General features: G+C 43.9%; 1 protein-coding gene across 1 annotated transcript in view; it reads left to right on the top strand.

Annotated features, from left to right (window-relative positions):
* The window catches only part of NLK (nemo like kinase), a 371,107-nt gene that overhangs the window by 325,570 nt on the left and 24,038 nt on the right, over positions 1 to 21,499 (top strand). Inside the window, exon 8 of the mRNA XM_082244542.1 lies at positions 21,257 to 21,343. Within this exon, the coding sequence (XP_082100668.1) occupies positions 21,257 to 21,343 (87 nt within the window). The remainder of the gene's footprint in view (positions 1 to 21,256; positions 21,344 to 21,499) is intronic.

Genomic DNA, 21,499 nt, shown 5'->3' with positions numbered 1-21,499 from the left:
CTGTAAAATCATTTTCTCTGATGTTCATTGACTGACACAGCACCCACCCCTCTGTTGAGTTGGGTTATATATTCTTCTGAAACTGCTTGTTACAAACAGTCCTATAGCAGGAAGTGGGAAATATACCCCTAGGACTGCCCTAGGGGCATAGTCAAATTTTCTTGTCCTACTGCTATGGAGAGTAGCATAACCCAAGGGTCAAAGAAGATGTGGAGCTGCGTCCGTCAATGAACATCAGAGAAAAGGATTTTACGCTAAGACACAAAATCTGTTTTTTTTTACTTACCGTAAAATTAATTTCTCTGATGTTCATTGACTGACACAGCACCTGCCCCTCTGTGGAGTTGAGTTTTTTTTTTTTCTTCTGACACTGCTTGTTAGAAATCTGAATACCTATAGCAGGAAGTGGAAGTGTTCCCCCCAGGGACTGCCCCATAGGCATGCTCAAGCTTTTCTCTGCCTAGTGTCCTTCGCCTGTAGAGAGGAGCATTATTCCAGTGACCATAGTTTACACCACTGCAATAATTTCATGTGCATTTAAAAACAAAAGTACAGCATGCTGCATTTTTCCACACAGCAAATTCACATAAATGCATGCAAACATGTGTAAATGCCGCTTAATAAAGAAAAGTGAAATAGATTAAAAAAATTTATTCCAGAAATGCACTGCAAACGTACACACATGCAGAAAAAGGACTGTGAATGTAGAGATTGTGGTGTTAATGGTCAGACTATAAAATTATGATGTTTTCTGCCCTGGTATCTCTGCTTTTCCAGGGACCCTATGGTTAGAATCCCATCCTGGACACTGTATACAGTGTGCACATTCCTTCTGTGTGCCTGTGTGGGTTTCCTCCAGGTACTCAGGTTTCCTTCCACACTCTGACGACATGCTGGTGGATTTTAAGCCTTCTGTTTAAACTGACCCTAATATGTGTATGTATGCATGTACAATAGGATCCTTTGCCTAGTAAGCCAGAGGACAGAGACTGATGTAAAAGTATAGTATGTAAAGCGCTTTGTAAATTTTAGGCACTAAATAAATGCCTGTAATTAAAAATAATCAAATACCTGTTAATTCTGTCATTAGAACTATTAGATGGGCACTGCTTTTGATAGGGTGACAACGATCTTTTTTTTGCAATGAAATTACTGCCACATTGTCACATTTGCTGCTGCTGTTTCTGTTTGGATGCTGGCATCGTTGATAGCCCTATCAGTGGAAACCATGGCTCCCTCTGGCCACAGCTAATTATTCTGAGATTTGCCAACTTGCCTTGTGACCATGCTTATTTTTCATTTTGAAAATGAAAAATGTAGAGGGCTTTAAATGGACCATTTTGTTCAGCAAATAAAAAGTTCAATAAAAATGTCTAGTTTTAATGTCACCAATTATCGCTGGTGCCCTAGCAAATCCTCTATAGGAACATATGGAGAATGCATTCTAAGGACATGATAATCTCGGCTTATGGCAGTGCCCTGGTGTTAAGGGACAGGCAGTTCTGACAGAGGGTAAACATATTTTGCCTATGGTAACCAAAAATAAAACAAAGAAGAAAGTTTTGGTTGGTGTCCCACATTTTCAAACCATTAATTTTATACTCCAATCTTCTATCAAGATCTGACTGTTTACTGTCCCGGGCAATTTTAAGATCAGTTACCCTCAGTGTGTACCTTGGCGTGCGTACCCACACCAATTCTTTGGAGCTGGCCTGTAATGTTTCCTTCAAGATCTTGATACTTCACACCAAAATTTTTAATTGTGGACACCCCAACTGTACTCTGTTTGGAGTACAGCACATGCTCCTCCTCTCTGCCTTGAACACTCCTTTTTGCTTGGCATAGCTAAAGAAGATTGTACAATCAGATTATATAGTGTACACTTAGCTTTAGGCCGGGTTCATACCAGTGCACTGCGGTTTGGGTGCAGCGCAATTGTATCTGCGTTTTACATGTGCTTTTATATGCACTCCCATTGACTTCTGTTTTACTGTGTGTTTAAGATGCAGCATGAGGGTGCACCTAAAACCACATGTAAAACGCACAAATCTTGCTGCACCCAAACTGTAGCACACTGGTGTGAACCCAGCCGAAGACCCAATTCACACTTGTGCAACTTGTCATGCGACTTGGACATCAAAATTGCATGACAAGTTTTGCCTCGTGTTTCCCAATGAGGACTATTCATACATGTGCACTGCTTTGTTCAACTTTCATACAACTTGAGGGTCATAGACGCCAATGTTAAGCCTCAAAAGTTGCATGAAAGTCGTACCTGCATGTTTTATATGCAACAGTGGGTCCGACTTTGCAGAGGGACAATGAGTCACATCCAAGTGGCACCCATCTAAAGTCTCATCAAAGTTGCACCCCAAAGTCGGGCAAATGGAGCCTAAATGAGAGAACTGCTGCTATGTATATCATAGGCTGCCCATGTGCCAGGAAACCAAACAAATTGTGTACTAGTCGTAAGCTGTATATATTGAACAGTAAAAATGTAATACATTTCTTTTAGGTGTCAAGTAAACATTCAAAGTAAAGTGCAGTTCATTTGAGTTACATTGGTCAATACTTCATCAATGCTTTTTTTTTTTTTTTTTTTAATTGGGCTGTATTTTTGTCTGTGTAGAAGTGTTAAGAATATTTTTATTGTAAAGTCATCATTGGTTTATTTGCATAGCAAGTCTGATAATGACGCTTGTTAAATGCTACTCCAAATTCAAGCTTTTAAAGGCTGTTCCATTTCAGCACTAGAGCATTTAGTATAGCCAGCCATAGTTTATTTTTCTCATAAGTATAATGTATTTCATGCATCTTTGTCCCGATGTAAAGGAAGCTAGATATAAAGTTTTGGGTTGCGTAAAGTCTTTATTGCTTGACAGCAGGCATTGCCTTTGGTCAGGTAATTGACATTTAAAAACAATCTGTTTTTTAGGGTTGGCGATCACTAATCATATTTTCATTTACTAAACCTTTAAAGCAGAAAGGCAATGTATGGATGTCTAAAGGGGCCCTAAGTAGTAGTTTTTTTTTTTTTTTTTTATGTTGTCTTTTAGCTGACCTAGTTGTGCCTCTCCGTGGAATGCATCGTGCTGTCACTTTCACTTATCCTGATCTGGTTCCATTAATGCTCAGACAGGACAGATAATGCAGGACATCAATTTGGCGCCTTGCCCAAATGACAATATTCCCTGCTCTGTAACCAGAAGCCTTGTCATAAGCCGAACACGGGTTATTCTGCAAACAAAAACATGGTTTGGGGGTTGGGGGGGAGGAAATAATCCATTTCCCAGCAGGCAACGCAAGTCTGAGTATTACTAACCCTTAAGCTACAGTTCCCATCTGTCAGTCCTGCGGAGCTGAGGTAGTACACACAGACCTTCAGTAGAGGAATAGGTTCACAGAAGCCATCAGAGACAGGCAGCTTGATGTCCAGGAGAGCGATGCCTACAATTTAATCAGTGAGCACAAGAAAGTAGAAATTCAATAAACCAGTTACTTTCACTGGGACGCAAAAACGGTCTGTTACTTTAGCCGATTACTGCAGCCAGCAAAAAGAAACAAGTCTATTATACTTCCAAATTGAACGGGTGTATATTATAGCTGTGCGGAGCTATTACAAAAACATAAAACCTGGATAATGGGAAAAAGAGAGTTCTACATGGAATAATAAATATCATTTGGTTGATTGAGCCAGCTAAATACATTCTTCACTGTAAAAGCGTGTGCTTTTAGCATATAAGCGATATCTTTTAGTTCATAGGCTGTTTTCCCTAAGACCCACGGGTTCACTGAATAAAGTAATGTACTGTAGCCCATAGCAACTGACTGGCAACATCCTTGTTTATACTGCTGAAAGGGGTGAAGATTCTCTTCTTAGTAATTATGTAAAGCTGTTAAGGATTGATTGATTAGTTGCAGTTATATATCATATTCATATTTAAAATTAGACATTGGACAGGAGATGTACCAGGGGATTGGAAGAAAGCTAACGTGATTCCGATATTCAAAAAGGGCCAGAGGCATATCCCGGGAAATTATAGGCCTGTCAGTTTGACATCAATAGTATGTAAACTTCTGGAGGGGATGATAAGGGACTATATCGTAGAGTTTGCTAAAGACAACAACATCATCAGCAGTAATCAGCACGGGTTTACAAATGGGCGTTCTTGTCAAACCAATCTCTTAGCATTCTACGAGGAGGTAAGCTGTGAGCTAGATAGGGGGAGACCAGTGGATGTGGTGTACTTGGATTTCGCTAAGGCGTTTGATACAGTTCCCCACAAGCGCTTAATTTATAAAATAAGGTCTGCAGGCATCGACCGCAGAGTTAGCTCTTGGATACGGAATTGGCTTAAAGGGCGTGTCCAAAGGGTGGTAATAAACAGCGCATACTGAGACTGGTCTGAGGTTGTAAGTGGGGTGCCCCAGGGCTCAGTCCTGGGACCAACCTTGTTCAATTTATTCATAAACAGCATTGAGGACAGGATCAGTAGTGCATTATCAGTTTTTGCAGATGACACAAAATTGGCCAGGGCAATAACTGCACAGCATGAAGCAGATATCCTACAGAATGACCTGGACAAAATTACAGAGTGGGCAACGACATGGCAAATGAGGTTTAACGTGGAGAAGTGTAAGGTTTTGCACTTGGGGACTAAAAACCTAAAAGCACAATACACTTTAGGAGGGGAACCCCTGGGGGAATCAAAAATGGAGAAGGATCTGGGAGTCTTGGTTGATGATAGATTAGGCAACAGCATGCAATGTCAAGCGGCAGCTGCCAAAGCCAGCAGAATATTAGCATGCATAAAGAAAGGGATGTATTCCAGAGATAAGACTATAATCCTTCCACTTTATAAAACTCTGGTCCGACCGCATCTGGAGTATTCTGTCCAGTTCTGGTCGCCAGTCCTCAGGAGGGATGTGTTGGAGCTGGAGAGAGTCCAGAGAAGGGCAACTAAACGAATTAGGGGATTGGAGGACCTTGACTATGAAGAGCGTCTACAATCGCTCGATTTATTCTCCCTGGAGAAGAGACGTCTGAGGGGGGACATGATAGCAATTTATAAATATCTTAATGGGGATCCCAGCTTAGAAAAAAAGCTGTTCATTCGAAGGGATTGCATGAGGACTCGAGGGCATACAATGCGATTAGAGGAGAAGCGTTTTAACCTCAGGCAACGTGGGGGGTTCTTTACTGTTAGGGCTACAAGATTGTGGAATTCTCTACCACAAGAGGTGGTTTCTGCGGGTAGTATAGTGGCTTTCAAAAGACTCTTAGACTTACATCTCAAGGATCAGAACATTCAGGGGTATGTGAGATGATTACAGCCACACACACCTACACAGGTTGAACTGGATGGACTATTGTCTTTATTCAACCTCACCTACTATGTATGTAACTATGTAACATTTTTCTCACACATTTTCAACACTTGATAAAATAGTATCTTTTGAATCTTCATGCCGTGCCTTCTAAAAAAAAAAAATACTCTAAAATGTTTAAATAAAAACTTTTATTTTTCATCTAGACTCCTTCCCTATGTTGTTGATCCACAGCCTAGATATACAAATGGTCATTCATTTCTTGCTAGGGACCCATATGGTATTCATGCAGAAGTATTCCCCGTGTTTTTGTTTTTTTTTCACTTATACATTTTTTATTAAGGGTTTGAGATAAGTCTGTACAACAAAAGTATACATTATAATCATGTAATTTAACAATGTAGGAAAAAGTAGGGTTCTTACATCCATTTTTAATACAAATATATAGCAATCACAATCTCTTATCCCAATTTATCTGCAGTACCCTACTTCTATTCCTATACAGCCAACTTGTCTTCATGATAAAGCTACACCTAGTGCAGTCTCTTCCCACCCCAATTTTTCTTCTTTTATACCTACATAAACAACCCTCAAAACCCCCCAAAAAAAAAAAACAGAGGGGAAGGAAAGCGGGGAAAGGGAAAGAAAAAGGGGGGGGGGTATTGATCCCTTCCATTTCCTGGCGTGCAAATGTTACCTCTACCCAAAGAAAAATACTCAACGCTTACATCATACTTCCATTCAATTTTTCAATCTAGTAGTGCTATACCTTCTCTCGATAAGATAAATAGATTCCATGCTCCCCACGTCTCTATATATTTTTCCCTCTTATGTTGAGCTGTCATTACTAAATCCTCCATTTTGTTTATTTCCTCTATTTTCCGAACCCAACCTGCTATTGTTGGAGATGTTTGTTTTTTTCCAGTTAAGGGGTATACAATGTCTGGCCGCATTTGCAAGATGACATATTACCGATTCTCTATATTTCCTCATTGATGAGTTATTTAGTTGTAGAAGAAAAAAAAATGGATCTTCTGGAATCTCAACTTCTGTAAACTTTTGCATGATCACTCTAACCTTTTTCCAAAAGTCTGTCAATTTGGGACAAGACCAAAAAATATGGATTAACGTGCCAATTTGGTTGATTGAGCCAGCTAAATAACTTCTTCACTGTAAAAGCGTGTGCTTTTAGCATATAAGCGATATCTTTGAGTTCATAGGCAGTTTTCCTTAAGACCCACGGGTTCACTGAATAAAGTAATGTACTGTAGCCCATAGCAACTGACTGGCAACATCCTTGTTTATACTGCTGAAAGGGGTGAAGATTCTCTTCGTAATTATATAAAGCTGTTAGGGATTGATTGATTAGTTGCAGTTATATATCATATTCATATTTAAAATTAGACATTTTTCTCACACATTTTGAACACTTGATAAAATAGTATCTTTTGAATCTTCCTGCTGTGCCTTCTAAAAAAAAAATACTCAATGTTTAAATAAAAACTTTTATTATTCATCTAGAATCCTTCCCTATGTTGTTGATCCACAGCCTAGATATACAAACGGTCATTCATTTCTTACTAGGGCCCTATATTGTATTCCTGCAGAAGTATTCCCCCTGTTTTTGGATTTTCTTTTAATCCATCCATTGCAGACAATCTGCAAAAGAATGTAGTCTACACAAACCACTTCTCAGAATTTAGGATAATGCCTTTAGCCTAATGAAAACTGATCTCTGCTAACTATAGGGTAATGTAAACCTGCGACAAACCTGGGCACTTCAGATTGCTCATCTGATGGAAAAAATGCATAAATGGAGGAAAACCATATTGCAGTAAATTTAGAAATTTGGCAGCTGAATATATGTCTCCTTCGTCGTCTTGTAAAAATATTCACTTGCCCTCCCCTTTCCCAACTGGTCTACTGTAATTAACCAATAATGTGATGAGCAGTCTCCCTGACCTATGGGGAAAGGTGGTAGGTGGGATTGATTTTTTTCCAAGGAAAGTCGAAGTTTGCATGTAACTTCAGGTGACAGTATTTCCAGATCTACTAAACCTTGACACGTGGTTTTTACTGAATAACGTTCTGCTTATTTGTTTTTATTGTATGCTCAGTTTGAATTATCTGGGTTTGAGACCAGGTTTACGTTGATACTTGACTTTGTATTGTGTTGAAAATACCTCCCCTGTGAGTTATTCGTTGACCTCTCATAGTTCCTGAATTTCCCTGTAGTTCACTTCCTAAGCCAAAAAGTCAGAATAAGCAGGAACTTCCTGCTGCCGAATTTCCTCCATTTCTAAAAGTAAACTCAACGCAAGGTTAAAAATAAAACCTTTAGATACATGTAGGTAGGCACAGCCTCCAGGCATTGATGCGGTGCATCTAATCATCCAATTCCTTTTATCAGTAATGTAGTGATCTTAAAACACAGCTGCATGTGATGCTGGTACACCCTCCATGCTGCTGCTTGCATATAAAAAGCCTGCTGATGTGTTTAAAAAAAAAAAAGCCATGCCTGCCTTGGAAGTTTGGATGCGATTGTTGATTATAGGAAAGGGGGGGGGGGAGTTAGACAGCACAGGCTTTAGGAGCTCTACTTTTTCCTCCTACTGACCCTGCAAGCTGGATGACGTGGATTATAGAATTATTGTAGTGAAACATTTTAATTTTTCAGCACAGTTTCAGTGTGCCGCAATGCATTGGTAGTTCACTGATTGGTTACCCATGTTTCTTAGGTAGTAACACATTTTAAAAAACACACCCATCTAATTTTCAATTGTTTTCAGATGATTTGCTTCTGGAAACGGGTACAAGTCTACCTTGACAACTGCTTGTATTTAGCTGACCACCTCTTCCTTTAAGGTGATTACAGGCAGACGTTTTTAGCACTGCAATTTTGACAATTGACCATTTTTTTTCCTAACATATTGGATCCACCAGAATACCTTCCTACAAGAGTTCGCTTTGATGAAATGCAGCTTTTTCATGAGACGAGTTAGGTAGCAGGGAAACCCTTAAATTGCTGCTTTCTAAAGGTATTGAAAATGTTTTCTATGTAAAAGTGCACAGCAGAAACTATGCTAATATGTTTATGGTGGAAAAATGTAAGTTTAATGCATGCATATCTATAGAGAATTTTACTAAAGTGTATATATTTTAATTGCTTCTTTCGAGAGTATGTCAACTGTTTTTTTTATCTGTAAACTCTTTACTTTTTTTATATCATTAAAACTACTTACACACGAATACGTTTTTTCTGTGCTTTTACTTTGCTAGAAACACAAAATATTTTTCCTTGTAATCCTATTGGACTCTTCACACTACTGCGCTGCAGGTGCTTTTCAAAACACCAAAAAACGCAGCTCCCCATTGAAATGAATGGAAAACGCATCAAAAACATACCACAGTTGTACCACACATTTAAAAATGCATGTTTTTTTTTTTTTTTTTTTTCCGTTTTTTTTTTTTTCCGTTTTTTTTTTTTTCTTTCGTTTTTTTATGCATTTTGTACATCGGAGTAGTGTGAAAGCACCCGAAGTCCCCTTTTGGTATATAATTTGTAATTGGGGAAATTATAATATTTGTGTTTAGAATGTGAAGAAAGCAATTATAGGAGTCTAGTAAAAGTAGTCACTGCTCCATTTGTATCCATTCTGAAGGTGTTCCTATAATTTTGGAGGAATAGGAATTAAACCGGATCTTCATCCAAAAGGGAAAGTTGTGCTTTTCTGCCTCCTCACCTCCCTGGTTTTTCCAGGTACCCCCACACATCTCCTCTCAAATCACCTTGGCGATCCAAGCAGACGTTTGCCCTCCCTTTGCCTGCAGCCTTCTGAGACACAACACAGATCCCAGAAGGCTGTGGAATCATTCAGAAAAGCGCAGTGCGTCTTGGGCATACACAGCGGGAAGCGGGCTGTGACACTGCCAGCAGTCATATTCGGCTTCCCATACTAAAGATGATGGGGACCTGAAGAACCGGCTCAGGTGAGGATACTGCTGGGTCCCTGGATAGACAAGTGTCCTTTTAATAAAAGTCAGCTGCTACTGTATTTGTAGCAGCTGACTTTAAATTTTTTGTTCCTAAGGTGAAGATTCTCATTAAGCCCCCACCTCCTTTACACACTATACTGTCAAAAGTATTGGGACGCCTGCCTTTACATGCACATTAAAGCATGAATAACAGCACAGTGTAACCTTCTAGCACCTAAAAAACCTGGCGGATCCCACCTGGCTATACACTCCCACCCCTGTAAACTGACCACAGTTTATCATGGCTGCTGTGCCCTGACACCGTAGTGAGTTTACGTGCCTCCGTCATCCGCAGCCCTGTTCTGTCCTCCTCCGTCCTCTCCTCCCTCCCCTACCTGCCTGTCTATCAGTGCCCGCCCCCTCCCCTCCTGCTGCTATAATAACTGATCTGTACCAATATCAGAGGGTCTCCCAGGGCGCTCACATGACTCCTCGGCTCCCTCTCCTCCCCTCCACCCCCCCTCCTCGCTATAGCTGTCACCTGAGCCGAGGAGTCACGTGAGCCCCGGGGGGAACACTCTGACATAGGTACAGATTGGCATATTTTTTATAGAACACAGACACACATAACATTGTTACAGAGGGGATGGGATGTTTTTATTGTTTTGACTTAAAAACCACCTCAGGGCGTTTGTATAACAAGACATTTTGGACAATGTTATGCACCCAACTTTGTGGAACAGTTTGGGGATAGCCCCTTCCTGTTCCAACATGACTGCGCATCAGTGCACAAATCAAGGTCAATAAAGAGATAGATGAGCTAGTATGGGGTGGAAAACCTTAACTGGCCTGCACAGAGTCCTGACCTCAACCCAATAGAACACCTTTGGGATGAATTGGAGGGGAGACTGCGAGCCAGGCCATGCCAGAATTAAGGTTGAAATAAACGTTATACGTTTATATAAATACACTCTGCGTACACCATACCGTGTGCTCATGCTAATGGATCTACTCAAGCACTATGATCTTGTATCCTCTACCGGCATGATTATATATACCATTTTACAGTGAGCAAAATTATTTCTGTACAGATCAGTATCATATTTGCCAAATGAACAGTGGTGAAAATGTCTGGTGCAGCACACCATGAAGGGTCTATTGAGTCATCCTAAAACAACACTGTGTAGCCCAGCAGTTTTGCCAGATCATGCCGGTGTTCTGTGAGAATTACCTACCCGTGAGAAAAACCTACCCTCGTCCCTTCCGGGGCACGGCAGTGTGTGTAACACAGCGGTTACATTAAAACAGCTGTGCTGCAATATGAGTCATCTCCGCTCCTACCCCTGTCACTTCCCTGATCTTGGCTAGTAAATATAAAAGCGGCAGCGGGTGTATGAAAAGATAAATCACGGAGCAGAGAGCCGCTTTTATATTTACTAGCCAAGATCAGGGAAGTGACAGGGATAGGAGCGGAGATGACTCCTATTGCAGCACAGCTGTTTTAATGTAACCGCCGCGTGGGTAGGTTTTTTTCACGGAACACCGTGATCATTTCATACTAGTGCGCATGCACACTAGTCAGCTCCTCAGCTGTTCCATTACGTATCCGGGGCTGTGAGCATGCGCAGCTGTTCCTGGCAGGAAGTGACGAGGGTAGGTTTTTCTCACGGGGTAGGTAATTCTCACGGAACACCGGCTGCTCCGAAGAGTTGTTTAAATATTAAATGTTTAATAACTTATGGTTTTGGTTTTAATGTGAGCATGATATAGAGAGGCAATAATAGTGTTGATATAGACCTAAAAATACCCAGATGCTATTTATTTGAGTAGTTATATCTGAACAGCAAAAAAAAAAAAAAAAAGAAATGTTCTCAAAAAGTACTAATGGCCATTCTCATTGCTGATTGCATTCTCGCTAAGGCTCCATTCACAACAATGCATTTTTTCATGCTTTTTGCAGAAACGCAGGACATTTGTAACATGGATTCTTAGGGAGCACGTTCACACCAATGTATTTTTTTCCCTACGCATTTGTGGAAAGGATCAGTGACTTTTTTTTTTTTTAAAAAACCCAAAACTGTGCTTTTTGGTTCAATAGACCGGAATGGAGAAGCTGCAGAAAAGTATGTAGTGCGGTTTTTAATGCGATTTTGGTGCAAATTGCGTTTTTTTCATTTTTGAATATACCAAACAACAAATTTGCCAAAAGAAAAAAAAAGCATAAAAAATGCAAATTGGGGTACAAAGACGCAAACCTGCTCAAAAGCAAACTGCATATGTGTGAATGGAGCCTTAAACATCAAATACAACTCAATAAAATATTTTAAAGCAACTGAATTTTACTTGATGTAAACAACTTCTAATCTGCACTCAGACTACAGGTATGCTGCATTTGCATGTGCTGACAGGAATTGAGAGCAGAAAAATTATCAGTCTCTTTTCCTGCTCACTCACTGTCCAATCAGACTGGGAGTATGGAGGGGACTTGTGTTCTTAAACTGTAGCAGTGAAAAGTCCATTCTCTTGGCTGGTTTAGTTGTGTAAATATCAGGACTAGATGAACTGAAATACAAATATTTTGTCAGTTTAGACTCCGTACCTGAAGTTTAGCTTTTAGGCCCCATTCGCACCTGTGTGACGCACATGTTTCGTGAATTTTGTGCTTTTTGTAATGCTACAGCCTAGGACAGACTATTGCTTAAATGGGCTACCCTACACATGATAAACACACTAAAGTAGCTCCTGCATCTTTCTTTTTTGGCAGTGAGCCTTTTGTGTTGTAATACATGTTTTGGCACACTAAAATGTGTGTCTGCTAGCAGAGTTTTGGGGTGCAATTAAGAAATAGCAGCACTACATTTCGGCACAAATTCCCTGATCGAGAAGGTGTAAGTGGGGCCCTGGGTTATTTTTATTATTATTTTATTGAATGTGTTTAACCCCTTCCCGACAAAAATATGCAGCCTCACTGGACTGGGCTTTTTTCCATGGGGCCGCATGTGTGTATCTGTCTTCGTGCACAGCACACTCCCAGCACAGAGACCGGGCTCTCACCTGGAGCCCCACGTCACATACAAGGATTCTGATCTGGAACTCCCGGTTCTGAGTCACCTGATAGCCTCTGATTGGCTATCACAGTGATCCGTCACTAAAACTATTTATATCAAGGTTTGATCTAGGTCAGTGCCAGGGTTAGTGTTTGAGTCAAGTAAGGGTCAAAGATCATGGTCAGTATAATTTGCACAGTATTTTTATATATTTTTTTTAAACCACTTCCATGCCGGGCCAATTCTGGTACTTCGCTCCTACATGTAAAAATCATAATTTTGCTTTCATTCGACGGACACAGCGCTCCATAAATCCTAACTAGTGGGTTATATTGCCTCCTCCGGGAGTAGGACTAGGCAGAACAAAAAACACATAGCTACGCCCATGAGCCATCCCCAGCTCGTATATAACCCCCTCTCTGCTCTAGGTAATCAGTTTTAATCTGTTTAGTCAGGAGTAAGGACCTAGGCTCCCGGCTGGGATCTATGGTTCTAGCAATTTTCTCCTTCCTTCCTTCCTTACATCTTTTTTTTTTGTTTTTCTCTCGGGAGATCTACAATCAACTGCCGGGCAGGGCAGCGGTCTGGATAATCTAGATTCAGTGGTCCCCCCAGCCCAGCCAGCGAGCGCATGCAGACCGCAGCTTCGCGCTAGGTCGGCCGCGATAATGGCCTCACAGACAGAGGCTGGCCCGTGAGTTAAATGTCTTGCAGGGTGGCATATGGCTGGGCTTGGGTCTGAGTCGCAGCGGTCCCTCAGCCGACAGCTCCCCTACTTCGGTGGCCCAGAGTTCTGTCTGGAGCATTACCTGCACCATGGAAGGGTAAGTACAGTCCCCCTATCCCCTTTTTCTTTCAGGGGGACACAGGTAACCTTCAGGGACGGTTGGGCCTCTCGGCCCATCCCTAAATCTCTCACTGAGCTGGGCTTCCCCCACTCCTTTTCCCCCTGTCTGGACCTGGAGTCTGGTTGGGGTCGAAGGGCAGAGGGTTCAGCAGAGACCCCTGGTGTCTCCCCCACTATCCCCACTCTGTATCTGGGTCCTGGGATAGTGTGTGTCAGGGGGGGCAGAGGGTGCAGGAAAGATCCTGGCCGTATGCTTCAGTTTAGCTGATGGGGGCCATTTTCCCTTAGTCTACCTGGTCTCCAGTTGGCGGCCATGTTTGTTTAGTCGAATGAGGTCACAGGGGGCCATTTTCCCTTAGTCTACCTGGTCTCCGGTTGGCGGCCATGTCTGTGTAGCCGAATTATATCACAGGTCATTTTCTTTTTGTCTAACTGATCCCTGTTTGGCAGCCATGTTTATGTAAAGGATGACGTCACTGGGATGCTGGAGGCCTCGTGGCGATGCCGACGCTCCTCCTCTTCCTCCTTAGTTGCCTCTTCCTTTGCCTGGGACATATGAACAAGGATAGCATTCATGATGATGCTGGGTTCGAATTCTCGGCGCTCCTCCGGTGGGTAGGATGAGTCTTTGGGGGTCCCGGCTATCTCTCTCTCTCTCTCTCTCTCTGCTAATGGGTACCCTGAGCCTTGGGGGGGGGGGATCCTTTAGTAGTGCCAAAAGATGATTTTTTTGTACTGCAAGATGTTCCTTTCCTTATGGAGCCTCAGGGCCACATCTCCCCCACTGACCCCCTCATGGAGGTGGAAGGTCCCTCGGAACCCCTGCAGTCCTTAGTGTCCCGGGTGGGAGTGGCATGTGGGCAAAGGCCCAGCAGGAAACTGCCCCTGACTTCCCCTGCTCAGTCTGTCTCATCTGATTCTAAGCATGATGCCGCCGTGGACGCAGCGCATCCAGGGGGGCTTAATATCACACCCCCAGATCCATTCGATAGGGAGGATGATGCCCTCCATGGTCGCAGCAGCGAATGAAAAAGCGCTGGTAGACGCACTTATCACTGTAGTACGTGAGACTTCAAAATGGAGGATACAGCTGATGTAGCCACAGACAGGGCTGTGTCGTTTGGTACGCATAAGTCACCTCGCACTCCAAAGGTGTTTCCTTATGTTCCTTATTTTGACAGGTTTTCCTGTAAGGAATGGGAACAACCAAAATGACTTTGTGGTCCCCAAATGTTTTGCCTTAAGTTACCCTTTCGGGGAGTCCCTTTTAAGGTTGAATAAAGCAACCATGATCCCAGTAGAGGAATCCCTGTCCTTTAAGGACCCGGCTGACAAAGCGGAAGCTGTGGCACACAGCATGTTCACTATGGTTGGTTTGGCATTGCGGCAAGTCTTTGCCTCAGCCCTGTTGTCTCAGACCCTAACTGAATAGGCCAAGCTTTTGCTCCCCCCCCCCCCCAATGGCCTGGAGGGAGAGCAGGTCCCCGCTGCTTATGTTAATTTAGCAGGCCAGTTGGTCCATCGGTTGCAGTTTTTGTGATGCAGCTTTGGATACAGGTCCTGTGTTGTCCAAACTTTGTTTCAGCGGCGGTGATTAGGCGCGTACTGTGGCTTAAGAATTGGTCCGCAGACCAAGCCTCTAAGAAAGCTCTCATTGACCTGCCCTTTCAAGGCATCTGCCTTTTTGGGGCTACCCTGGATGACATCATTAAGGATATCATGTGGGCTAAGAGTACCTTCCGTCCACAATCCAGGAAAGGGAAGGAACCTCGTCACAGATGAGGGCCCTCCTTCTCAGCCCATTGAAAATTATTTTGTGCTTCTGGGATGGAGAATAAGGGAAATAAAACTTTCAAATCTTCACTGGGAGGTTCCATGCAACCCTGGCCTGGTAAGCCTAGAGCTAGCTTCTCAGGACTCGCAGACAGTCTGCCCTCACCCATAATTGGGGTGGGGGACCTCTTCACTGGTTTCCGGCCCCGTATGCTGCTTTGGTGAGCGTCTAGGAGATTTGAGAAATCCTGCAAAGGTACAAATGATGTCTGAACTACCTAAGGTTCCCCCTATCCCTATCCATGGAATTGAATTACCTAGGTCTGATTTTAATTCTGACCAGCGTGGTCCTTCCTCTGAACAAATTTCAGGAACAGGCCGTGATTCACTGGCTGCTGTCGCACAGTTTTCTCTCCTGATTTGCATTCAGATTCTGAGTCTAGTGGTATTCCACTTTCAAGACAGTTCTGTTTGCACAGCCCTACATGCAGCTCCTTGAGCAGGTTCAGCTCCAGAGGAGGATACCGAGGTTAAGGCTTCCTCTGGCAGATGCTGTAGGTGTCCCAAGGGCCTCGGTAAGGCCAGCATCATCCTCAGCTCAGGCTTCTTCCGCAGTCCCTGCGAGGAGTCAAGAGCAAGAATCTTCCAATCATCCTGGTGGCTGTAAACATCTCTTGGGGGCTTCCTCTCAGTGAAGACCAGTTTTCCCAAAGGCTAATCTACCATCCTGCTTTACAGTCATTGGTTTTAATGGCTTAGCTATTGAAAGCCAGGTACTGAGGGATAAAGGTTTGTCTGGATCAGTGATCCCTACAATGGTGAAGGTGAGGAAGTCCTCTTCCAGCAAGATATACCATCATATGTGAAAGCGTACATTTCTTGGTGCGAGTTGATTGGTGCTCATCCTTGATCCCTTTCTGTGGCTTGGATCTTAACCTTTCATCAACAGGGCGTTGATCAGAAGTTGGCCTTTAGTACCATCAAGGGCCAGGTGTCTGCCTTGGCAATCTTCTTTCAGCAACCCCTAGCCATGCACTCTTTAGTTCCTACCTTCATTTAGAGGGATCGACATGTGGCTCCACCTGTATGGTCTCTTTTGCCGTCATGGGATTTAAATGTAGTGCTTTTGGTTCTCCAGAAACCTTTGTGAGAATATTTGGGAGATTCCCTTGCCGAAGTTATCCCAGAAGGTGTCATTCTTGGTGGCTATTACCTCGGCCTGCAGGGTATCGGAATTGGTGGCATTATTCTGTCGCAGTCCCTGTTCAGTGGTCAATAGGGATAATGGTTCTCGTCCCTGTCTGTCATTCCTGCCAAAAGTTGTCTGACTTCCATTTGAATGGGGACATTGTGTTGCCTTCCTTGTGTCCCAAGCCGGCTCATCCCAAGGAATTTGCTTTGCATACCTTGGATGTGGTTTGTGCGATTTGGGTGTATCTGGCAGCTACTGAGTCCTTTTGACGGTCAGACTCTTTGTTACAGACGGACCAAGAAAGGGGCTGGCCGCTTCTTTGGCTACCATCTTCAGATGGATCAGACAGATGGCGACTCAGGCCTGTTCCATTAAAGGTCAGGATCCACCTTTCCCTGTCACACAGGCGCTGAGTGCTTCTTGGGCCTTCCATCATCGGGCTTCAATATCGCAAGTTTGCAAAGCTGCCACTTGGTCGCCCATGCAAACCTTCACAAAATTCTGTAAGGTAGATACTTTGGCATCTACGGATTCTTATTTTGGCTGCAAAGTTTTGCAGACTGCTGTTTAAGAGGGACTGTTCCCTCTTGAGGGGTGTTTTTTTTTTTCTTTAAACCTTTTTTTTTTTTCCCCTCCAGACAAGGCTCCTGTAACCTGGTTAAAGCTCCTGTGTCCTGGTTAAGGGCTCTTATCTTTAACCTTGTTGTTTTCTCCACCCCTAATTTTCCTTTTGTCACTGCTTTTGGACGTCCCACTAGTTCTGATTTATGGAGCGCTGTTTCTGTCGAACGACAGAGAAAATAGTATTTTTGTACTTACCGTAAAATCAGTGGCGTAACTAGAACCCTCAGGGCCCCGATGCAAGAAACCATAAAGGGCCCCCCCCCCCCGACGGGGCCCTTCCCTCCCAGCCTGGTGGCGGAACGCCAGGGCCGGTCGCAAGTCCAATGTTTGTGTGGTAGTTCTGCCATTAGTGTCAGTAGTTTTTTATTTTAATTACATTTTTCTAGAATTTGCTTAAGGGCTCTTTCCCACGGTCCACCTCCGTAGGCGGATCCATGCTGCTCAGCGGGGATCGATCCGCCGATCCCCGCTGAGCCGGTGGATGACAGCTCCGTCTCCGCTTGCAGTGCGGAGAGGGAGGTGTCACAGCTCCCGCTGCTCTCTATGGGGGATCGGATGAGAGCGGACCGCCTGTCCGCTCTCATCCAATCCGATCCCTGAACGGATGGAAAAATAGGGTTTCCATCCCTCCGGATTTCACAGACCGGATCGGATACGGATGGCAGCGGGTGTCAGCGGAGGTGTCTCCGCTGACATCCGATGCCCCATAGAGCTGCATGGAGGATCCAATCAGATCCGCCTGAAAAACTGACAGGCGGATCTGATCGGATCGCCCGTGTGAAAGAGCCCTAATTCATTTTTTTTTTTTTTTTACAATATGGATGGTAGGAAGATGACAGTGGGGATGAAGATGACAGGGGGTGGGATGGTAGGAAGATGACAGGGGGTGGGATGGTGGGAAGATGACAGTAGGGATGAAGATGACGGGTGGGATGGTAGGAAGATGACAGTGGGGATGAAGATGACAGGGGTGGGATGGTGGGAAGATGACAGGGGGATGAAGATGACAGGGGTGTGATGGTGGGAAGATGTCAGGGGGATGAAGATGACAGTGGGTGGGATGGTGGGAAGATGACAGGGGGATGAAGATGACAGTGGGTGGGATGGTGGGAAGATGACAGGGGGATGAAGATGACAGTGGGTGGGATGGTGGGAAGATGACAGGGGGATGAAGATGACGGGTGGGATGGTGGGAAGATGACGGGGGGATGAAGATGACGGGTGGGATGGTGGGAAGATGACAGGGGGATGAAGATGACGGGTGGGATGGTGGGAAGATGACAGGGGGATGAAGATGATGGTGGGAAGATGACAGGGGGGATGAAGATGACAGGTGGGATGGTGGGAAGATGACAGGGGGATGAAGATGACAGGGGGATGAAGATGACAGGTGGGATGGTGGGAAGATGACGAGGGGGATGAAGATGACGGGGGGATGAAGATGACAGGGGGAATGGTAGGAAGATGACAGGGGGATGAAGATGACAGGGGGGATGGTAGGAAGATAACAGGGGGATGAAGATGACAGGTGGGATGGTGGGAAGATGACAGGGGGATGAAGATGACAGGGGGGATGGTAGGAAGATGACAGGGGGATGAAGATGACAGGTGGGATGGTGGGAAGATGACAGGTGGGATGGTAGGAAGATGAGTGAGTGGGGTGGTAGGAATTTTACATACACCCCTCCATCTCCATACACCCCCCACACACACACACACACCTCCATCTCCATACCCCCCCCCCCCTGCAAGTTAGTACAGTATTATATTAGTTATAATCATCACAGACCTCAGATCAGAGCGATGTTGTAGAGAGTGGAGAGAGCTGGTCCCGCCCCCTCTCCTCCGTGTACTGGACAGTCAGGAAAAACACAGGAAGGGGGAGGGGCGGGTTCAGTGCTTGTCTCTGCTCAGTCTGCACTCACACACAGGAAGCTGGGGAGAGAGATCAGCTGCCTGTGTGTTTGTGTAACTCGCTGAGGATCGGGGAGCTCCGGTCTCAGCTGCGCTTGCCGCTCTCCTCTCTATACATACAGGGGGCCCTCTCGGGCCCCCTGCAGCACGGGGCCCGGTCGCCATGGCGACCCCTGTACGTCCGCCCCTGCGTAAAATCCATCCACAACACCCATTCCTCTAAGGAGTTCTGATACTTCTAATACTGCTTCCTACTAAACTGATTACCTAGAACAGAGTGGGGGGTTATACACCAGCTGAGGACAGCCCATGAGCGTAGCCAGGTGTTTTTTTTTTTGTTCTGCCTAGTTCTTCTCCTGGAGGAGGCAATATAACCCACAATTTATGATTTATGGAGTGCAAACTCAGAAACGGATTTTAAGAAATCCAATTTTTTTTGCTAGAAAATAACTCAGAATCCCTAAATATGTGATTTTATTTTTTTTATTATTTTTTTAGCAAAGACCCTAGAGAATAAAATGGTAGCGCAGCAATTTTTCAAACACTTTTTTTTTTTTTTTTTTGGAAAAAAGTTTCATGAATTAAAAAAAAAAAAAAAACCTAAAGTTAGCCCAATTTTTTTTTTGCATAATGTGAAAGATATGTTAGGCCAAGTAAATAGATACCGAACATGCGCCCAGTCGTGGAAATGCGCCAAACTTCGATACTTAAAATCTCCATAGGCAACGCTTTAAAAATTTTTACAGGTTATCAGTTTAGAGTTGCAGAAGAGGTCTTTGGCTAGAATTGTTTCTCTCGCTCTAGCTTTTGCAGAGAAACATTTTTCTATCACTTTTTTATTCCTATTACAAGGAATTTAAACATCCCTTGTAATAGGAATAGTGCATGACAGGCCCTCTTTAAGATCTGGGGTCAATAAGACCTCAGATCTCTACTCCAGGTTGGAAAGCCTGTAATCCAAAAAAAAAAAAAAACTATCTTGGCTATGCAGCCGAGACCACAGCAGTATTTACAACTGCCAGACTGGGAGTGATGTCATAATGTCGCACTCGGACCTCCAAGATTTATAGAGACTGACGGGGACCATCTGGTCCTCGGTATTCTCTATGGCGTACTTCTGCCGCCGGCAGATTCCTTCTTCGGCTGGCCGATCGCACGGGCGAGCCGGTAGAAGCATCGGTGGGTGGCGGGGGGGGGGGGTTAATTGCTGTCTAAAAAAAAAAAAATATCTGAATGATGCCTGCCCACTCAAAGCCCAGGATGTTCAGCCGTATGGAAGTGGTCAACCACTTGCCTAGTTTGCACTTAAACCCTCTTCTTGCCCAGGCATATTTTCAGCTTTCAGCGCTGTTGCACTTTGAATGACAATTGCGCGGTCTTGCAACACTGTACCCAAATGAAATTTTTAGCATTTTTTTCCACACAAATGGAGCTTTGTTTTGGTGGTATTTAATCAGTACTGGGGATTTTATTTTTTGCTGAACAAAAAAGACCAAAAATAAGTCTTCATAGTTTGGAATAAAATCTTGCAAACAGGTAATTTTTCTCCTTAATTTATGTGCACTGATGAGGCGGTACTGATGGGCGGCACTGGTAGGCGAGGCTGGTGGGCACTGGTAGGCGGTACTGGTGGGCACAGATGAGGCGGCAGTGGCTCTCTTCGGGACCGATGTCCCTCTGACAGAAGCCGGTGATCGGCTTTTTTTTTTTTTCTCCTCGCGCTGTCAGCATGAGGGGTGGAAAAAGCAGATTTCCAGCTCTCTTTACATCATGTGATCAGCTGTCATTGGCTGACAGCTGATCATGTGTTAAGGGACAGGGATTGGCCCCTTACTTTGATATGTGATCAGCTGGGTCTCATGAACTCGCTGTTTAAAGAGTGAGCTGAGCACGCCCCACAGGCAGCTCATGCAAGGGAGGACGTACATGGACGCCCTCCCAGCAATTTAGGCCCGCGCTGTAGCCGTCTTTTGACAATAGTGCGGGCAGAAAGAGTTTTTAATTTGTTTCCTTGTCAGTGTGTTTGAGCTAGGATAAAAAAAGATCTTTTCCCATCTCCAATATTTTAAGAGTGCATGAAATTCAAAGAAGACTAAAGAGATTGGTGCTTAGGCGACTTTACACAGGCCCATACATTGGTCAATTTGCCATGGAGACTGATTCACTGCACTTACACCAGCTGATCCCGCATGGAATTCACACACACTTTTATTTCTTTGTAAACTGTTTGGCATTCTGTTTCTTGCATGCAGCTTCTGAATATATGGAAGAATACAGCATAGGATTTGCAGCAATATAAATATTACAGAAACTGTTTCTTTTCAAGGGCAATTTAAGTTTAAAATATGATAAGATTCTCAGTGTGATACAGTTCCTGCATTACACTAAATTGAGAAGACAGAAGTGCAGCGTTGGCTTACTGCATGCATCCATCACCCAGATTGGTAATTTCAGTCAGCTTGCATAACAGGAGAAATTTGAGGCTATTCAGCACTTTTTGTGCATAACTCAGGAATGTAACCTCTCCTGTGTGTTTTTTTTGTTTTGTTTCTACAGCCATCTCTTCCTGTCCTGTACACACTGTCCAGCCAGGCCACTCATGAAGCTGTTCATCTACTTTGCAGGATGTTAGTCTTTGATCCAGTAAGTAAAGTGCTTTTTTTTTTTGTTCTGCCACCTTTCTTGTGCCAGATGTGTTGCTTGATGTATTCTTCAGAGGAAACATTTGCATTATTTGCTGTATGTGATATAAATTTACACAGAATTGTCAGTGTGCCGCCTTCAACACTCAGCTTTTGT

Source organism: Pelophylax lessonae, assembly GCF_965119305.1.
Source record: "Pelophylax lessonae genome assembly, chromosome: 2".
In the NCBI taxonomy this organism is placed as follows: domain Eukaryota; kingdom Metazoa; phylum Chordata; class Amphibia; order Anura; family Ranidae; genus Pelophylax; species Pelophylax lessonae.
The sequence above is the reverse complement of the archived record's forward strand: the minus strand, read 5'-3'. Positions and strand labels throughout refer to the sequence as shown.